This window comes from Oncorhynchus tshawytscha, linkage group LG14, assembly GCF_018296145.1.
Source record: "Oncorhynchus tshawytscha isolate Ot180627B linkage group LG14, Otsh_v2.0, whole genome shotgun sequence".
NCBI classification, from domain to species: Eukaryota; Metazoa; Chordata; class Actinopteri; order Salmoniformes; family Salmonidae; genus Oncorhynchus; species Oncorhynchus tshawytscha.
The window spans coordinates 18,994,066-19,012,568 of record NC_056442.1 but is presented as its reverse complement, the minus strand read 5'-3'; the positions used below and the strand labels follow the sequence as shown (position 1 = coordinate 19,012,568).

At 45.3% G+C, this 18,503-nt stretch overlaps 1 protein-coding gene across 3 annotated transcripts; it reads left to right on the top strand.

Moving 5' to 3' along the window:
• Positions 1 to 331: 331 nt before the first annotated feature.
• Positions 332 to 17,516, top strand: hmbsb (hydroxymethylbilane synthase, b). Of its 3 annotated transcripts, none has more exons than XM_024444476.2 (14): positions 332 to 535; positions 8,327 to 8,380; positions 8,824 to 8,896; positions 9,006 to 9,055; positions 9,215 to 9,270; positions 10,246 to 10,323; positions 10,560 to 10,637; positions 10,743 to 10,818; positions 10,978 to 11,091; positions 12,883 to 12,921; positions 13,097 to 13,216; positions 15,007 to 15,060; positions 15,159 to 15,245; positions 15,369 to 17,516. In XM_024444476.2, the coding sequence occupies exons 1-14, from the start codon at positions 512 to 514 to the stop codon at positions 15,540 to 15,542; spliced, it is 1,077 nt and encodes a 358-aa protein (XP_024300244.1). In that variant the 5' UTR covers positions 332 to 511; the 3' UTR covers positions 15,543 to 17,516. The 3 variants fall into 3 exon arrangements, with proteins under 3 accessions (XP_024300244.1, XP_024300243.1, XP_024300245.1); XM_024444475.2 differs by lacking the exon at positions 332 to 535 and adding an exon at positions 8,005 to 8,132; XM_024444477.2 differs by lacking the exon at positions 332 to 535 and adding an exon at positions 8,068 to 8,122.
• Positions 17,517 to 18,503: the final 987 nt, after the last annotated feature.

Sequence of the window (18,503 nt, the reverse complement as noted above, 5' to 3'; positions counted from 1 at the left end):
TACAGAGAAAAAAAAACTAGAATTTAGCTAGATAGATACTCTGACATTTAGGAGAAGAGTATCAGGTTTGGCCCTTCATTTATAGCTCAATGACAAGGGTATAGTAGCTAGAAGACAGTGGTCAGCTGCGCACATGTTACTTATAAATTGTCAATGTACAAAAAATGCCATTGTTACTAAGTTTGCTAATTTTGCTAGTGAAATGTACTTTAAATCGATAAAACAATAATTTAAAAAACAAATTGGGCTGTTTTCAAACGGTTACTGTGTGACCAAGAACACATTTGCATGTAGCTTTTTTAGATGTTCGTGAACGCAGCCAAAGCACACGGAAGTGAAATGACATTCCGTGGAGTGACGTCGGAAGGGCACCGGCAGTCAGCAGAATTGACCCTAGTTTACAAATGCCCCTTTCATCCCTGATTACAAGGAATTAGTTATAGTCTCATGGGTTGAACGTCGGGAATAACTGACAAAGACAATACTCGCTGATCATCACTGTATCACTGAGATGTCGGGAGAGACGAGTTCACAGGTGAGAGACGTGGCTAGTTAGGTAGCACTCTGCATAGCATAACGTTCATACCTCAGTGATAACGTTTGGCGGAGTGAGGCATGCGCCATTTTTACAGCCAAACCGGACCGCGCTGATTGGTTTACTGTCGCGCCCTCCTGCACCTCGGAGCTCTACCATTGGAGAATACATCTCATATATCAAATAATTGACATTACAAATAACGTCTGCCTCGATAGTCACCATTAGCAGCTACATCCATTGATCATGTAGATTAGAAACTGTTATGTTTTCCCTTTCTAATGACAGATTGGCCGTTCCCGTAGTTAAAACGATGTGTGTTAATTCATTAAATAACAGCATAATATGATGTTCCTGCCCGTCAGCGCTTCTATGGCTGCTGTACAATGCCTGCAACCAATGTTGCCTGTGTAGTAGTCTCGAGATTGTCGAGCAGCTCCCCTTGGACTGCCTCGCAGGAATATCAACCCACAGTGAGAAGAACGAGATTGAATTTCACTTCATTTTCTAGGGCAGTTGTCGACTGGTCGATCTCCAAGGCATTCATATTCGATCGCAGTTACGGATTTAGGTATAGGCGACATGGGCAGCCGCCCTGGGCGGCACGGGAAACCCGCACGAAAAAAAATCGGAATAGTGACAACACAAATCGGTTTTCTATCGCTTATTTGCACGTCACGTCAATGATATCATGCCACCATGTGGGACTGTGGGTCAATTAACCTTGTCGGAGTGGGCGCCCTGATTCTAGTTTGTGAGCTAGGCAGGCGACTGCCTAGGAAGGTCTCTCTATGATTATTTATTTGTGTTGTTCCAAATGTCTGAATAAACCTTACATTTAGTGCAGAATTGTGCTTTTTTTTGTCGGGGGGTGCCAAAGGGGCTGTTTTCCCAGGGAGCCATACAAGCTAGAACCGCCACTGCTCGATCGCCAAAGATTTCTGTAAAAAAAAACAACGATAGAGCCTTGTATTCTATTTTTCTTCCGTCTGGGCTGCTGGCGTTAGGTGTACACTATTCAGCTGCCATGCGAGTCGGGTAGGCGAACTGTTGCCATTTTGAACCTTTTCTTATGACTCAAGGTACAAACGCTGCCTTCCCGGAGGGCCCAGAGAGCAAATCAAGTGCACTATGGGAATACTGCTGGCCAATCGGATGGCTCAGATTACCGTGTCTGCGTTAATGTAGCAGGCACAATAAATCTTCAGCCAAATTGATACTGAGATTTCAAAACGTTTAAAACCATGACTAGAGAGACTGTCAACGAATACATCAAAGAGCTGTTGTTTTTATGATTGAGTACATTCTTACTCAGCACTGACAACACTTTGTATTCAATACTTTTATAAGCAATTTCAACTCAGCGCTGCAACAAGAACTGCATCGGTAATGAATGAGTAGGAAAGTGTATCTATAGGCTTTCGTTGATATTATTAGTGGCATGGGTCTTTTTTAATATCGAGGAATAAATTACTTTCTCTGTTCATAGAAGTAACAACATGAATTTGTGCATGAGGCAGAAATAATGTGGTGCGACTCGGGTTTCGCCAACAGCTGGTAGACGGTGTCCCTTTTTGGCCAGTGTCCCTTTTTGGTCAGTGTCAGTGGAGGAAAGGGAGAGCATGGGGCTGTTGAGGCTCATCCTCAGTCTGCTGCTCTCTCCCTCCGTTGAGACTAGAGGTCGACCGATTAGGATTTTTCAACACCGATACCTATTATTGGAGGACCAAAGAAAGCCGATACCTCTTAACCCTCCCGTGGTCCTGGGGTCAGTGTGACCCAGGTCCTGTGTGTGGAGGGCTCCCCTTTCTGCGCTCTGCGCTCGCGGGTCAGAGCGACCCAGGCCCTGTGTTTCCAGGGCTCTCGCTCTGCGCTGGCGGGTCAGAGCGACCGTGCCAGCCACTGGCTGGCGAGGCGTGTGCCTCTGAGCGTAGTAGAGTGTCTGCGAGTGTCTGCGAGTGTGGCGAGGTTGTGCCCGGCTCCCCGCTCTGCGCTATGTGCTCTGTCCTCGCCGCTCTGCTCTCTCGGGTCAGAGCGACCCAGCCAGCCGCTGCACAGGTCCGGCCCTGTGCTCCGCTGTGTGCTAGAGAGCAGCCGAGTGTTGTAGTTGCGCTCTGGGCTCGCGGGTCAGAGCGACCCAGGCCCTGTGTTTCCAGGGCTCTGCGCTTTGCTCTCCCGAGTCAGAGCGACCGTGCCAGCCACTGGCTGGCGAGGCGTGTGCCTCTGAGCGTAGTAGAGAGTCTGCGAGTGTGGCGAGGCTGTGCTCTGGGCTCACCGCTCTGCGCTCTGTGCTCTGTCCTCTGTGCTCTGCGCTCTCGGGTCAGAGCGACCCTGCCAGCCAGTGGCGATGCGTGTGCCGTCGCGCGTAGTAGAGTGTCTACGAGTGTGGCGAGGCTGTGCTCTGGGCTCACCGCTCTGCGCTCTGGGCTCTGGGCTCTGGGCTCTGCTCTCGTGGGTCAGAGCGCAGAGCCAGCCGGCCGGCCGCTGCACAGGTCCGGACCTGTGCTCCGCTGTGTGCTAGAGAGCAGCCGAGTGTTCTTGTTGCTCGGCTGGGGGTTGGGTCGACTGCACAGGGCTACACAGGTGCGCGCAAGCGAGCCTCGAGCAGTTTCGGGTCTCGGTATCCCGCGTAATAGAGAGGATACTAATATTGTCATCGGCGCCCACCCACACCAACCCGCACCCACACACACACACACACAAAGTGACCGGCGCCCCAACCGTGCCAAGTGCGCTCTTCCCGTAGCTCAGCGGACCCGCTCGGCTCCACCGATCGGCCATGGCCGCGTTTACGGCCGCGCAGGTTCTAGAACAGATCTTGTCCAGCGTGGACCAAGAAGACTACTCGGATTGCCAGGAGGAGGAAGAGGAAGAGGTTTCGGAAGACGAAGACGGGGAGGAATACAACCCCGAGCGTCGCGAGGTCGACGATGCCTCTTCTCCCTCTTCTGAGGAAGAGCAGCAGCCCGAGGAAGAGCCGCCCGAGGACCGCGACGAGGAAGAGATCTCCTCGGCCCAGGACCGACGGGAGCCGCCGTTGCTGTCGAAGAACGGCAAAATCGAGTGGTCCCCGTGGCCTACGGCCGCCACCGCGGGCCCCGGGCGATCTGCCGCGCCGGGCCGGACCAGACTCCGGGCCCCACGGCCTATGCCGCGACGCAGGCCCGCGACATCGCGTCCGCCTTCCACCTGTTTGTCACGCCGGCGATAGAAAGGATAATTGTGGAAATGACGAACCTGCACGGGGCCAGAAAATACGGCGACGGCTGGCGACCCATGGACGCCACGGACCTGCGCGCCTACCTAGGGCTGCTGATCCTAGCGGGCGTCTACAGGTCCCGGGCGAGGCCGCGGCAAGCCTGTGGGACGCCGAGAGCGGCAGGACCGTGTTCCGAGCCACCATGTCGCTCAAGGTCTTTCACAGGTACTCGAGGCTGCTGCGATTCGACGACCGCCAGTCGAGACCCGCCAGACTCGCCACGGACAAACTCGCAGCCATACGAGAGGTCTGGGACCTGTGGGAGGCGCGGCTGCCGGCCCTCTACAACCCGGGGCCCGACGTGACGGTGGACGAGCAACTGGTCCCGTTCAGAGGTACTGTGCTTGCGCTTGTGCGCGTGCGTGCGCGTGTGCTTACATGTCTATACAGAGCGTGTGTGAGACACAACGGTTGGCCCTTTTGTCTACCCCGTTGCACACGGTAACCACACCAATGTCTTGTCCCCTTTCCAAAAAGGCCGCTGTCCCTTCCGTCAGTACATCCCCAGCAAGCCGGCCAAATACGGCATCAAGTCGTGGGTGGCCTGCGACGCCAAGTCCAGCTACGCTTGGAAGATGCAAGTGTACACCGGCAAGGCGGCCGGCGGAGGCCCCGAGAAGAACCAGGGGATGCGCGTCGTCCTCGATCTGACAACGGGCCTGAGCGGACGCAACGTCACCTGCGACAACTTCTTCACCTCCTACGACCTGGGCCAGCGGCTCCTCGAGAGGAACCTCACCATGGTGGGCACGGTGAGAAGGAACAAGGCCGAGCTCCCGCCCGCGCTGCTCGAGTCCAGGGGCAGACAGGTCCTGTCCTCCAGGTTCGCCTTCACGCCCACCGCCACTCTGGTGTCCTACCTGGCAAAGAGAAACAAGAACGTGCTACTCTTGAGCACGCTGCACACAGAGGGCCACATCAGCGATCGTCGCGACAAGAAGCCGGCCCTCATCCTAGACTACAACTGCAACAAGGGCGGCGTGGACAACCTAGACAAGGTGGTGGGCACCTACAGCTGCAGACGGATGACTGCCCGCTGGCCCCTGGTCGTCTTCCACAACATCCTCGACGTGTCCTCCTACAACGCCTTTGTCATATGGCGAGAGATCAAGCCTGACTGGATGCCTGGCAAGCGGAACAAGCGCAGGGTGTTCCTCGAGCAGCTGGGAAAGGCACTCGTGAAGCCGCTGATCCAAAGAAGGCAGCATCTGCCCCGCACCGAAGCGGCGTCAGCCCTTGTCAAAGTCCTACAGAGTGCTACGGCGGCGCCTCCTGATCAACAGAGCCAGGGCCCCGCCGCTGGCACGGCCGCTGCCCCGCCCGTTGCCCGGCCACCACCGGGGCAAGTAAGAGGAAGAGGTGTCAGCTCTGCCCACCCAAGAAGGACTCCAAGACACACACGGTGTGCTGCAGGTGTAAGAAATACATCTGCAAAGGCTGTTCACACGCCTACTGTCACACTTGCGCACATTGGGCCTTTAGCCAGGACGGGACAGGGTGACCCGGAGGACGCGGGGACTAGACACAGTACCAGGACCACGGGAGGGTTAATGGTCGATCACTTTAGTATTGCCAGCCTAATATCTGGAGTTCATAGGCTTGAAGTCATAAACGGCGCTGTGCCTCAAGCATTGCTAAGAGCTGCTGGCAAACGCAGTAAAGTGCTGTTTGAATGAATGCTTACGAGCCTGCTGCTGTCTACCACCGCTCAGTCAGACTGCTCTATCAAATATCAAATCATAGACTTAATTATAATAAACACACAGAAATATGAGCCTTTGGTCATTAATATGGTAAAATCCGGAAACTATAATTTTAGAAAACAAAACGTTTATTCTTTCAGTGAAATACGAAACCGTTTCGTATTTTATCCAACGGGTGGCAACCCTAAGTCTAAATATTGCTGTTACATTGCACAACCTTCAATGTTATGTCATAATTATGTAAAATTCTGGCAAATTAATTACGGTCTTTGTTAGGAAGAAATGGTCTTCACACAGTTCGCAACGGGCCAGACGGCCCAAACTGCTGCATATACCCTGACTCTGCTTGCACTGAACACAAGAGAAGTGACACAATTTCCCCAGTTAAATATCGCCGGCTAAAATGCATTTCTTTTAACTAAATATGCAGGTTTAAAAAAAAAAAAACAACTTCTGTGTATTGATTTTAAGAAAGGCATTAATGTTTATGGTTAGGTACATTTGTGCAACGATTGTGCTTTTTTTTCGCGAATGTGCTTTTGTTAAATCATCCCCCGTTTGGCGAAGTTGAAGTAGGCTGTGATTAGATGATAAATTAACAGACACCACTTTGATTATATGCAACACAGGACAAGCTAGTTCACTTAGTAATATCATCAATCATGTGTAGTTAATTAGTGATTATGTGAAGATTGATTGTTTTTTATAAGTTAAGTTTAATGCTACTGTAGCTAGCAACTTACCATGGCTCCTTGCAGCCACAAGGTCCTTTTGATGCTGCACTCGCGTAACAGGTGGTCAGCCTCCCACGCAGTCTCCTCGTGGATTGCAATATAATTGGCCATCCAAAAAGGCAGATTACCGATTGTTATGAAAACTTGAAATCGGCCCTAATTAATCGGTCGACCTCTAGTTGAGACTGACCATCAGATGCTCGCTCAGTTGTGCCTCACAAGTAATACAACAATGGATCTATTGCCGGTGTGATTATATAGCCTACCTTAAATTTTGAAAGATAATTTTAAGAAATGGCCTGAACAACAATACATTGGCAGGGCAATTTATGCATAGCCAATATGCAGTGAAAATGTATTGGGCCATATAGCTTATTGCACAAATCTCATTGCTACAGAACTATTTTTAATTGGTTAATGTTGCACAGGCGTACGTTTCTTTTACTCAGAAAGTGATCTTGACTCAGAAAATGTTGTTGACCACGGTTCTAGAGTTTTTCCTGTTAAGACTATCACCGTTTCCCTTCACTGTGGCAATTGGGATCGAATCAACGCTATATTAGCCACTTTCAATGCAACATACCGAAACAAAACGAACTATGCAAGAGATTTTGTTGTAGGCAAAACACATAGGATTCCATTAAATTGACACACACTACTCAGCCCGAACTTTACACAGACTGGTGCTGCATATACAAATAGACCATTGCCATATATGGATCTGTGCCATTTACTTTGAACTGGACTGTGTTTACAGTATGAGCGGTTCTGAGTAGATGCCTTGTTTTGAGATCAAAGCGAGAGCTGCGTCTAGCCACATCTGCACATTTTGTTCATATCCTTTGCTAGTTAGTGAGTTATTAGCCCAGTTATAGATCATTTGTAGTCAGCAATAGGGGAGTGATTGCTTCTTACAAAAGCATAAAACATTCACAGACATCTTTGAAAAGCGAGTCGGGTAAAGAGCTTCCCTGATTCCCTGTAATAATAGTATGGGAATAATAATGCATTTTATTTTGTAAAGTGGTTTCTTGCATCAAACAACACAACATTTTCAGTCACCTCCTTGTCTGAAGGGCAAGTGGATAAACAGGTTAATATCAAGCCCTGCATGTTTTTTGTTTTAAGTCTCATGGAATGTAGGCCTACATTGAACATCACACATTGCTACTGTAGGCTGAATGATATAACAGCTATTCCCATGTTAAAATGTTATGGGATGCATTTTCTCCATTGTTTTTGATTGTAGGCCTCTCTGTCAGGCCTACATTATGATCAAATAGCCACAGTAGCCCACATGGCCGCTGTTAAAACTGTAACTTAAGGCAGGTACAGCCTCAGTGTTCATAGTAAACGCGTGCTGGAAGTTGCACAGAATTTTCACAACATTCAAGTTTGTGCTCAGCAGACCTGAAATTTGCTCAGTGTCGATTGTTTTTGTTGTTGATGAGGGAACATTGCCTACAACATCCAGTGCGTCAGCTCTTGTCTTGTCCTTTAAAACCTAAAGGTTGTCAGCTTTGAATGGGATCAGATTTAAACAGAAAAATCTATCCTTTTTATATCGGTGCTTTCCACATACATACATGTCTATTTCATGACCATTTGGAAAATGCCAATAGGCAAATGATCTTACAAAAGACCATCGCTACCCCTCACTGCTCATAATAACTGACACAATGAATCGGCACACTTGACTTATCAGCTAGGACCAGGGAAATGGGGGTGTAGGGAGTTGAGGCATGGTTCAGTATCTCTAGGGCTAGGCTGTATAACTTGCCACTGCTCCCCACATAGACACAGCAGGCTTTCACAGCTCTACAGACGACACAAAGTGCTGCTCTGCGTGTAGAAGCTAAGGTTTCCTGAGAACTATGGAGGGACCTTATAAGTATGTCAGGGTAAGAGGAAAGCAATTCAAGCAGAGTTGATGTTTATTTTATGATATGGAGCAGTTATATGTGGCTTACAGTGAAAGGAGTTGGGACAATACGAAGGGAATCACTGCCATGAACTGCAACTACATGTAGAAATGTAAAAACTCTGTTATTGGAAAAATGGCTGTTGCAATGTATTGCTTGTGTTTTTCCAACAGAATGCTAATGGGAAAGTTAGCCGGGTCATAAGAATTGGAACCCGAAAGAGCCAGGTAAGATACCTTTGGTGGTTGAGTGGAACTAAATCGCATGTGATTTTAGGTTTAAGGTAATGTCATTTTTCACTTTAACAATTTTTCCCGGTGTCAGTGAAACTACTGTGGAGTTTGAATAGGTTAGCGCAGAGCGTGGCAACTCTTTATCAGATAAGCTTCCCTTCTCTGTTCCCTCAGATACAGCAGTCAGGGAGGTCTGCTCCTCCTGCAACAGAGATAGTCCGTTCACTGCTCCAATAATGTCTAGCCTTTTACTACAGCTTGTTATGTTCACGTCCCAGTGATTTGATAACGCACGGCTGAACATTTGCTTCTTGAATAGACTATGATATTCAGTATTATCCAGGAAGTGAACTAGCTAGAAACCAACCATCCAAAATGTGCACACACACAAGTTGTCATCCAAATTGCATTCATTTCTGTTAATTTATTGACCTCAGCTGGCTCGTATTCAGACGGACAGCGTTGCAGAGAAGCTGAAGAGACTGTACCCCGATGTCCACTTAGAAATAGGTGAGTCCAGATACACTTTGACTATGGAGATGCATCACAATAAGATATGTACAGTACAGTAATTCAACGACTATATCACTTTGTATATATCTTTGTCTTTCTGTGTCAGTTGGCATGACAACTACAGGGGACAAAATCCTTGACACAGCGTTATCAAAGGTAAATCTGTTTATAAACTAAAGCGTTTCTCATCAGAACTAAATTATTGCCCAAATTGTTCATTTTACTTGACTCAGTAGTATGCGAAAAACACTTAAGTTCTGAGCTAAAAATGTAATGGGGTTAACAGTTAGTAACCTATATGCTTTCTAAATGCAGATTGGAGAGAAGAGCCTTTTCACCAAAGAACTGGAGACTGCTCTGGAGAGAAACGAGTAAGTCTCATTTTGTCTTCTGGGTCCACACAACTAACTCCTTATTTTCAAAGTTAAAGAAAAACTATAGAAAATGTTCCAAATGAATGAAAAAAAGTTGTTGATGTATTGATTGCGTATGGCTTCACCTTTGATAGTCATCACAGCTGTAAATCATTTTTAATAAGATTCTATCAACTTTGCACAACTCTTAAGGCAACATTTATTCATTTTTTTTGTCAAAATGGCTCAAGCTCAGTAAGTTTGGGTGGGGGTTATTGATGGACAGCAATATTCAAACCTTGTCTCTGATTTGCAAGCAAATTCAAGTCAGGACTGAGGCTCGACCACTCATGAACAATCGACACCTTCAAACACCACATTCAAACTGTAGGCTACATTACTATTAGTCTTAATGTGAAAAGCCACTGGAATGGCTGTCGAGGTACTTTCTTTATTACAATGTAATGGCATGCATTTTGAGTAGCTGTCACGGCCGTCCTCCTCTTCATCTGAAGAGGAGAGGCGAGAAGGATCAGACCAAAATGCGGCGTGGTAAGTGTCCATGGTAAATCTTTAATAAAGAAAATACTGACACTGTATACAAAACAATAAACAAATGACAACCGTGAAGCTACAACATAGACAATCACCCACAAACAAACAGTGCAACCCAGGCTACCTAAGTATGATTCTCAATCAGAGACAACTAATGACACCTGCCTCTGATTGAGAACCATACTAGGCCGAAACATAGAAATGCCCCAAAACATAGAAAAACAAACATAGACTGCCCACCCAACTCACGCCCTGACCATACTAAATAAATACAAAACAAAGGAAATAAAGGTCAGAACGTGACAGTAGCTTCAAAATGTCATTAATGTCTTCAAGACTTTGATTTGTGCAGGTGTTTAATGTCCAGTTTTTTCCCCCTCAGTCTTTGCTCTGAATTGTTGCAAAATAAATGACTCTGTTGTGCTGTGTCTCCTATAGAGTAGACTTGGTGGTCCACTCTTTGAAAGACTTGCCCACGACTCTACCGCCTGGCTTTACCATAGGAGCTGTGCTAAAGTAAGTCGGCACAATAGTGCCTCTGTAAGGATCCACAGGGAAATCAAACACACTGTCCTTATTCATCTGGGCTATGTGTATATACATTTATTTTGAATACTCCAAGCGCGCCAGTGTATAACCTTTTGAATATCTACTATTGAAGTCGGATTCTCTTCACCACAACTGTGGAATGAAGTAGCCTCCGATATTTTCATGGTAAATCGTTTTTTTTCTCTCCTTCCTGTTCATTTAAGGCGCGAGAACCCCCATGACGCAGTGGTCTTGCATCCCAAAAACATGGGAAAATCCCTTGACACCCTGCCCGACAAGAGGTACAAAACAGTTGAATTTTACTCATGACATTGTTTGAAGATTCTTTTCCAATCTGTTTTAAAGGAGTGGCTTGACATTGATCTTGATGGGGTTTTTTTTCATAGTGTGATAGGCACAAGTTCCCTACGACGGGCTGCTCAGCTAAAGAAAAGATTCCCCCATCTGGAGTTTAAAGATATTGTATCCTTTCTCTCAGTGCTACGTTCACTCACTGCCACTCTCACAGTATAGCGAAGGATTAAAACAGGATCTTCATTTCAAATCTGATGCACATCATATCAGTAATGAGCACCATCTGTAGAGGGTTGTGAGTTTGTTTCCTTAGTGCGTTTTTTCCAGCGAGGAAACCTCAACACGAGGTTGAAGAAGCTGGATGAAAAGGACGACTTCGCGGCCATTATACTGGCTGCAGCTGGACTCCGTCGCATGGGCTGGGATAGCCGAGTCAGCCAGGTACAGTTGAAGTCAAAAGTTTACATACATCTTAGCCAAATACATTTAAACTCAGTTTTTCACAATCCCTGACATTTAATCCTAGTAAAAAGTCCCTGTCTTAGGTCAGTTAGGATCACCACTTTTTTTAAAGAATGTGAAATGTCAGAATAATAGTAGAGAGAATGATTTATTTGAGCGTTTATTTCTTTCATCACATTCCCAGTGGGTCAGAAGTTTACATACACTCAATTAGTATTTTGTAGCATTGCCTTTAAATTGTTTAACTTGGGTCAAACGTTTCGGGTAGCCTTCCACAAGCTTCCAACAATAAGTTGGGTGAATTTTGGCCCATTCCTCCTGACAGTGCTGGTGTAACTGAGTCAGGTTTGTAGGCCTCCTTGCTCGCACATGCTTTTTCAATTCTGCCCACAAATGTTCTATAGGAATGAGGTCAGGGCTTTGTGATGGCCACCTCAATACCATGACTTTGTTGTCCTTAAGCCATTTTGCCACAACTTTGGAAGTATGCTTGGGGTCATTGTCCATTTGGAAGACCCATTTGCGACCAAGCTTTAACTTCCTGACTGATGTCTTGAGATGTTGCTTCAATAATTCCACATAATTTTACTTCCTCATGATGCCATCTATTTTGTGAAGTGCACCAGTCCCCCCTGCAGCAAAGCACCTCCACAACATGATGCTGCCACCCCTATCCTTCACGGTTGGGATGGTGTTCTTCAGCTTGCAAGCCTCCCCCTTTTTCCTCCAAACATAACGATGGTCATTATGGCCAAACAGTTCTATTTTTGTTTCATTAGACCAGAGGACATTTTTCCAAAAAGTACGATCTTTGTCCCCATATGCAGTTGCAAACCGTAGTCTGGCTTTTTTTATGGCGGTTTTGGAGCAGTGGCTTCTTCCTTGCTGAGCGGCCTTTCAGGTTATGTCGATATAGGACTCGTTTTACTATGGATATAGATACTTTTGTACCTGTTTCCTCCAGCATCTTCACAAGGTCCTTTGCTGTTGTACTGGGTTTGATTTGCACTTTTCACACCAAAGTACGTTCATCTCTAGCAGACAGAACACGCCTCCTTCCTGAGCCTCCTTATGATGGCTGTGTGGTCCCATGGTGTTTATACTTGTGTAATATTGTTTGTACAGATGAACGTGGTACCTTCAGGTATTTGGAAATTGCTCCCAAGGATGATCCAGACTTGTGGAGGTCTACACCTCCAATTGACTCAAATGATGTCAATTAGCCTATCAGAAGCTACTAAAGCCATGACATCATTTTCTGGAATTTTCCAAGCTGTTTAAAGGCACAGTCAACTTAGTGTATGTAAACTTCTGATCCACTGGAATTGTGATACAGTGAATTATAAGTGATGAAATCTGTCTCTAAACAATTGTTAGAAAAATGACTTGTCATGCACAAAGTAGATGTCCTAACCGACTTGCCAAAACTATAGTTTGTTAACAATACATTTTTGGAGTGGTTGAAAAACGAGTTTTAATGACTCCAACCTAAGTGTAGGTAAACTTCCAACTTCAACTGTAGCTACCTCCAACACTCCACATCACAACACCTTGTCCATAACATAGAGATAAATCAAGAGTCATCTTAATTAATCAAGATTCATTGTATGTGGTTTTTAGACTATGTAAGCCTATATATAGCCTATAACTAGGGCCCTGAGTTTTTCCAAGCGGTCACATGGTCATGGAAAACCTCCTGGCCCTACATAATGTATCCGCCTACCTAAAATATTGGGCAGTTACCTTTCATTTGTGTCTTTGCATTTGCAGATCCTGGGCCCTGAGGACTGCATGTACGCTGTTGGACAGGTAGGTAGATTTATTTTATGAAGGAGAAATGGGCAACTTTAACTCTTTAACTCTCATACCTGCGCCTAACTGTTGTTAAAACTGAAAGAATCCTGAAAGGCTCTGTGTATGTGAGGATTATAATTTTCAGTGTGGTCTTAACAGACTGAGGGTCCATTGCGTGGCTGTGTTCCAGGGGGCTCTTGCCATCGAGGTGCGGGCCAGAGACGAGGACATCCTGGAGATGGTGTCTGTTCTGCACGACCCCGACACGGTCCTGCGCTGTATAGCAGAGCGAGCCTTCCTCAGACGACTGGCAAGTCTCACTCTGTCTCCTAGATGTTTTTGTTATAGTGTTTTGTCCAGTGTATCTGTGAATTGTTGGCTGCTAGTGCATTGTCAATGCTACTTAATATAAATACTCATAACGGACCAGTTTCCCCAGACACAGATGAAGCCTAGTCCTGGACTAAAAAGCATGCTCAATGGAGAATCACCATTGAAAGTTTTTTTTAGTCTAGGACGAGGCTTAATCTATGTCTGGGAAACCGGCCATTTAAGGTGCAATTGCAAGTGAAAGAAGAAGAAAAGAGAAAAAAGAAAAAAAGAAGTAATGTTAGGCTTTATAACTGTCACATAAACAGTACTTAAAGGGGCAATCCGGAGTTGAAACAATCACAAAGCGTTTACCCCACCTCTATTTTGGTAAAAAGCTGAGGGATGGGCCTGGAAAAATGTAACTACTCACAAACTTGTAGACAGAGCTATGAATGCAAGGACTGACCATCCACAATATAAAAGTTATAGTTTTAAGCTTGTTTGGAGGCAATGCAGTGTTTTTTTCAGCACATCACTGGGGACGAGCACCTTGCCATTCAGGACTTCTATACCAGGCGGTGTCATAGGAAGGCCCTAAAAATTCATGCATCCAGCCACCCAAGTCATAAACTGTTCATTTTGCTACCGCTCGACAAATGGTACCAATGCACTGTCTGGAACCATCAGGACCCTGAACAGCTTCTACCCCCAAGCCATACGATTCCTAAATACACTGAACAGAAATATAAACACTATGTAAAGTGTTGGTCCCATGTGTCATGAGCTGAAATAAACGCAGACATTTTCCATACGCATAAAAAAGCTTATTTCTCTCCATTTTTTTGCACAAATTTGTTTACATCCCTGTTAGTGAGCATTTCTCCTTTACCAAGATAATTCATCCACCTGACAGGTGTGGCATATCAGGAAGCTTATTAAACAGCATGATCATTACACAGGTGCACCTTGTGCTGCGGACAATAAAAGACCAATTTAAAATGTGCAGTTTTGACCTCGACAACGTGACACTTCCGTCTTCTTCACCCGCGGGATCGTCTGAGGATGATGGGAGGGGGAGTATTTCTGTCTGTAATAAAGCCCTTTTGTGGGGGAAAAACTCATTCTGATTGGCTGGGCTTGACTCCTCAGTGGGTGGGCCTGGCTGCCGAGTGGGTGGGCCTATGCCCTGCAAGGTCAACCCAGGGCTGCACCCTTGCCCAGTCATGTAAAATACATGCATTAGGGCCTAATGGATTTATTTCAATTGACTGATATCCTTATATAAACTGTAACTCAGTAAAATCTTTGAAATTGTTGCACGTTACGTTTATATTTTTGTTCAGTATAGTTAGTCCAGGTAGCTATTGGTTAACTTTAATTATCTGCAGCTTCTGCTGCTGTTTATTGTCTGTCGTGCTGACTAATCACTTTATTCCTAGTTATATGCACATATCTACCTCAATTACTTCGTACCCCTGCACATCGACTCGGTACTTGTACCCCGTGTATATAGCCAAGTTATCGTTACTCATTGTGTATTTATTATTACTTTTATTATTACGTGTAGTTTTTTTCTTTTCTTTTTCTCTGCATTGCTGGGAAGGGCCCGTAATTAAGCATGTCACTTAAGACTAACGTCTTCACCTGTTGTTTACGAAGCATGTGACAAATACGATTTGATTTGATTCATTTAGAAAATGGATGCAGCAACCTCAGATTACCCCCTTCTAACCACTGCACGTCTCATTATATTTGAAACTCCAGTGTAATCACTTTCGCTTCTTGTAGGAGGGGGGTTGCAGTGTACCGGTTGCTGTCCACACTGAAGTCAAGGACTCTCAGGTAAGGGCTTATGACATTTGCTTAAGTGTGAGTGTGTGTCGTTGCATACCCGTAGTTACGTGCGTGCCTTTGTAACTGTTGTGTTCTGTTTACCAAAGCTCTACCTGACGGGAGCAGTGTACAGCCTGGATGGTTCAGACAGCCTCAAGGAGACCATGCAGACCAGCATTGCTTCAGACAATAAGGTCAGACTAATGATTTCTCACCCCCCAGTCATCTCTTCCAATTACACATATCAGCTCATCAAGGGGCTCCCTTCTCAGGGCATATTTATTTGGTTTATTTAAGCCGTCTTTCCTCTGTGGTAGGTTGAAGAGCGAGTGGATGAGCGGGTCCAGCGTGTTGGCGTAACAGCGAACAACATGCCAGGCCCGGCCCAGGATGCATCTGAGAAGCTAGGTCTAGACTTGGCCAATCTACTGCTGAGTAAAGGGGCGAAGGAGATCCTTACCGTGGCCAGGCAACTTAACGATGCGCGATAAACTCACTTTGTGCCCCCAGCTGGGTCTGGAGGTGTAACCTGCACTCACCGGTACTCATGATATAGAATAGCACTGTCAGCACCACCAGACGCGGGTTTGAGTAGTATTCATTTTCGTTCAGTTTGATTGAGCCTGCTTGACATGCCAGAACATTAACGCACCGGTAACTGCCAAAATAATGGAAACGCTTGAGTAAATGAAGAATGCAAAGCATATTAAGACTGGTGCTTCCACAGAGGTTTGGTTCCTGAGTTAATTAAGCAATTAGGATCCCATCATGCTTAGGGTCATGTATAAAAATGCTGGACAGGCCATAGGATCACAATTCCCTCATTCACAGGGCATGAATGTTCACTCAATGGTTTGATGAGCCTGAAAACAATGTAAGCCATATGACGTGGCTGTTTCAGTCACCAGATCTCAACCCAATTGAACACTTATGGGAGATTCTGAAGCGGCGCCTGAGACAGCATTTTCCATCAGCAAAACACCAAATTATGGAATTACTCATGGAATAAGGGTGTTGCATCCTGCTAATAGAGGCACGTTGAAGCTGTCATGGCTCGTGGTGGCCCAACACCGTATTGAGACACTTTATGTTTGTGTTCCCTTTATTTTGGCAGTTACCTGTGCACACATTGAGGGACTCCATTTCTCACTGGGGATCATGCTACCTCTTTCATCAACAGAGCTCTGATAATCTTGTTTGATGAATGACCCGTGTGACACATTAGCGATGTCTGTTAAACAGACCCGGAACATGCAGGCAGGCTACAGTGACAAACTCTAGCTCATGAGGACTATCAGACCGAGTTCCAAGGCCACCTGTCTAAAACACCAGAGCGTCTATTATTATTACTACTCAGCGTATATCTATTTTTCTATTTCCCATGATCGATGTCAAGACGATAAGGAAAAAACTGCATATAAAATGCCGATGATGAACACTGGATGCAGTACAAAAACTAAACTCACTGTCGGATACCTGTGGCATTTTCCTCTCACTGTGTTCACAAGTTCAATGTGTTTTGATCCTGAGAGGATTTTTATTGCTTGCTTGCTTTTGCTATACCAATTTTAAGAATGTGAAGCAGTGTAAAATAACTCCCAACAAATGCCATCTGCCTACTTCAAAACGGCCTCCATTCATAAAGCGTCTCAGAGTAGGAGAGCTGACCAGGTACTCCCCGGCCATGTAATCTTATTCATTATGGCAAAACTGATCCTAGATCAGCACTCCTATCCTGAGAAGCTTTCTGAATACTGGCACAGGTTTGGTATGATCCAGCCTACTACTCTTCAGAATTCAACAAGTATTCCATAACCATACCACTAGATATGGCCTCCAATGGTAACTATATGTGTGTATTATGAAAGAAATAGAGGAAATAATTGAATGTAAATGTCATAAGCTACCTTTTAGATCATTTGTGGGTTTTGTTGACAAACCTTATGCTGTCAGTTACCATCATTTTGTGCCTTACTTTAGTTGTCTATGGGGCTGCTGTGCGTACAGCTTTGCTTCCAACCTAATACAACCTCATTACCTTGAACTACACGTATGCCTTTTCTGTTTTACCCCTAGATCCTGCACAGGTTTTCCTGAGTGTCGCCCCATTGTGACCTCTCCCAACTTATATTTAGCAGAATGCGTTATGTAACATGTGTTGCATTACGTGGTGTTTTGTTGCTTGACTATCGATACTTCGAAGGTGAGAGGGTGGTTGTGCCATATTTCTGTTTGGCAGCTTTCTGCTTTTCCACTGCAGTGCTCAAGACATTTTTTAAGAAGATGCTGGTCAAATGATACTTGCTATACCATTTATCTATTTATTGTTGCAGCAATCATCATGACATGACAGAATGTGGAAATGTAATGCAATCTGGAAGCGTCACGCTTTGCTTTGTCACTTTCATGAGTTCTGTGTCATAAAAAGGAGCCAGCCTCAAATAAAAGCCACAAGTTGCTCTCTAGTTTTTTATTGCTCTCTAGTATTTTTTTATTTGATTCGTAGTTTATTATTCAACCAATGTTTGGTAGAACACCCGTGTTTTCATTTTCTTCGTTCTTCTCGGTCTTAAAAGGGGCAATCTGCGGGTGCTTCATCCATTTTGGGACTTCTGAATTAAGGAAATGTTCCCATTGATACTTGAAGAATATAACTTAGAAATGCCTCATGAGCTTAGTTCAACTGTCATGCCTCATCAGAACCCAAATTATAAGCTTCTTTCACTCCTATGTTTGTAAACAAAGTAAATATAAACAAACATGCCTCAATATGGTTAAAACTATAATTGTAATATCGTGGTTGGTCAGTCCTTGCATCCATAGCTCTGTCTATGAATTTGAGAGATTTTTACTGAAATGGGTGGGGAGAACACAGTTATTGTTTCAACAGCTTTAAAGGGAAAGTTATGTTTACAAAGAAATGTTAGATGGTTGGTTCCTCAACCTGAAAGCGATCTGGCCTAGGAGAAACTAATCCATGTTTCAGTTTTCTTTAAATAGCCACTACAAATTTCAGCTAACTTTGGCCTCCGTAGTGGAAATTCCACAGAAGTCGTTCTACCACAGCAGGTTCATCCCATCTGTTCATCAGACAATAGAAATGCTTGTTCATATTGGCAGTTTGAAGTGACTCAAATCGTTTATAGCTCAGGACCTCAGACTGGTGCAAAGGTTCACCTTCCAACATGGCTTACATCTGCTATGACAGGCTCATTGTCCAGCCTCTCTTCTAGGCTTCTATTTTTCCCAGTCTGTTTGTTTCTAGTCCTCCTTGTTTCAACCCTTGCCTGTCCTGACTCCGAACCCGCCTGCCTGACCACTGCCTGTTCTGACTACCAGCCTGCCTATCCCCTTTTTACTGTTTTGGACTCGGATCTGGTTTCTGACCCCTGCCTGGCCTGACCTCGAGACTGCCTATCGTCTGGTACTGTTTGGACTCTGACCTGGTTTAT

Coding starts and splice junctions, on each gene's coding strand:
- hmbsb (XM_024444475.2), top strand. CDS start 8,106: ATGGAGGGACCTTATAAGTATGTCAGG. Junction 12,922..13,096: donor GCATGTACGCTGTTGGACAG/GTAGGTAGATTT, acceptor GCTGTGTTCCAG/GGGGCTCTTGCCATCGAGGT. Junction 15,061..15,158: donor CTGAAGTCAAGGACTCTCAG/GTAAGGGCTTAT, acceptor TGTTTACCAAAG/CTCTACCTGACGGGAGCAGT.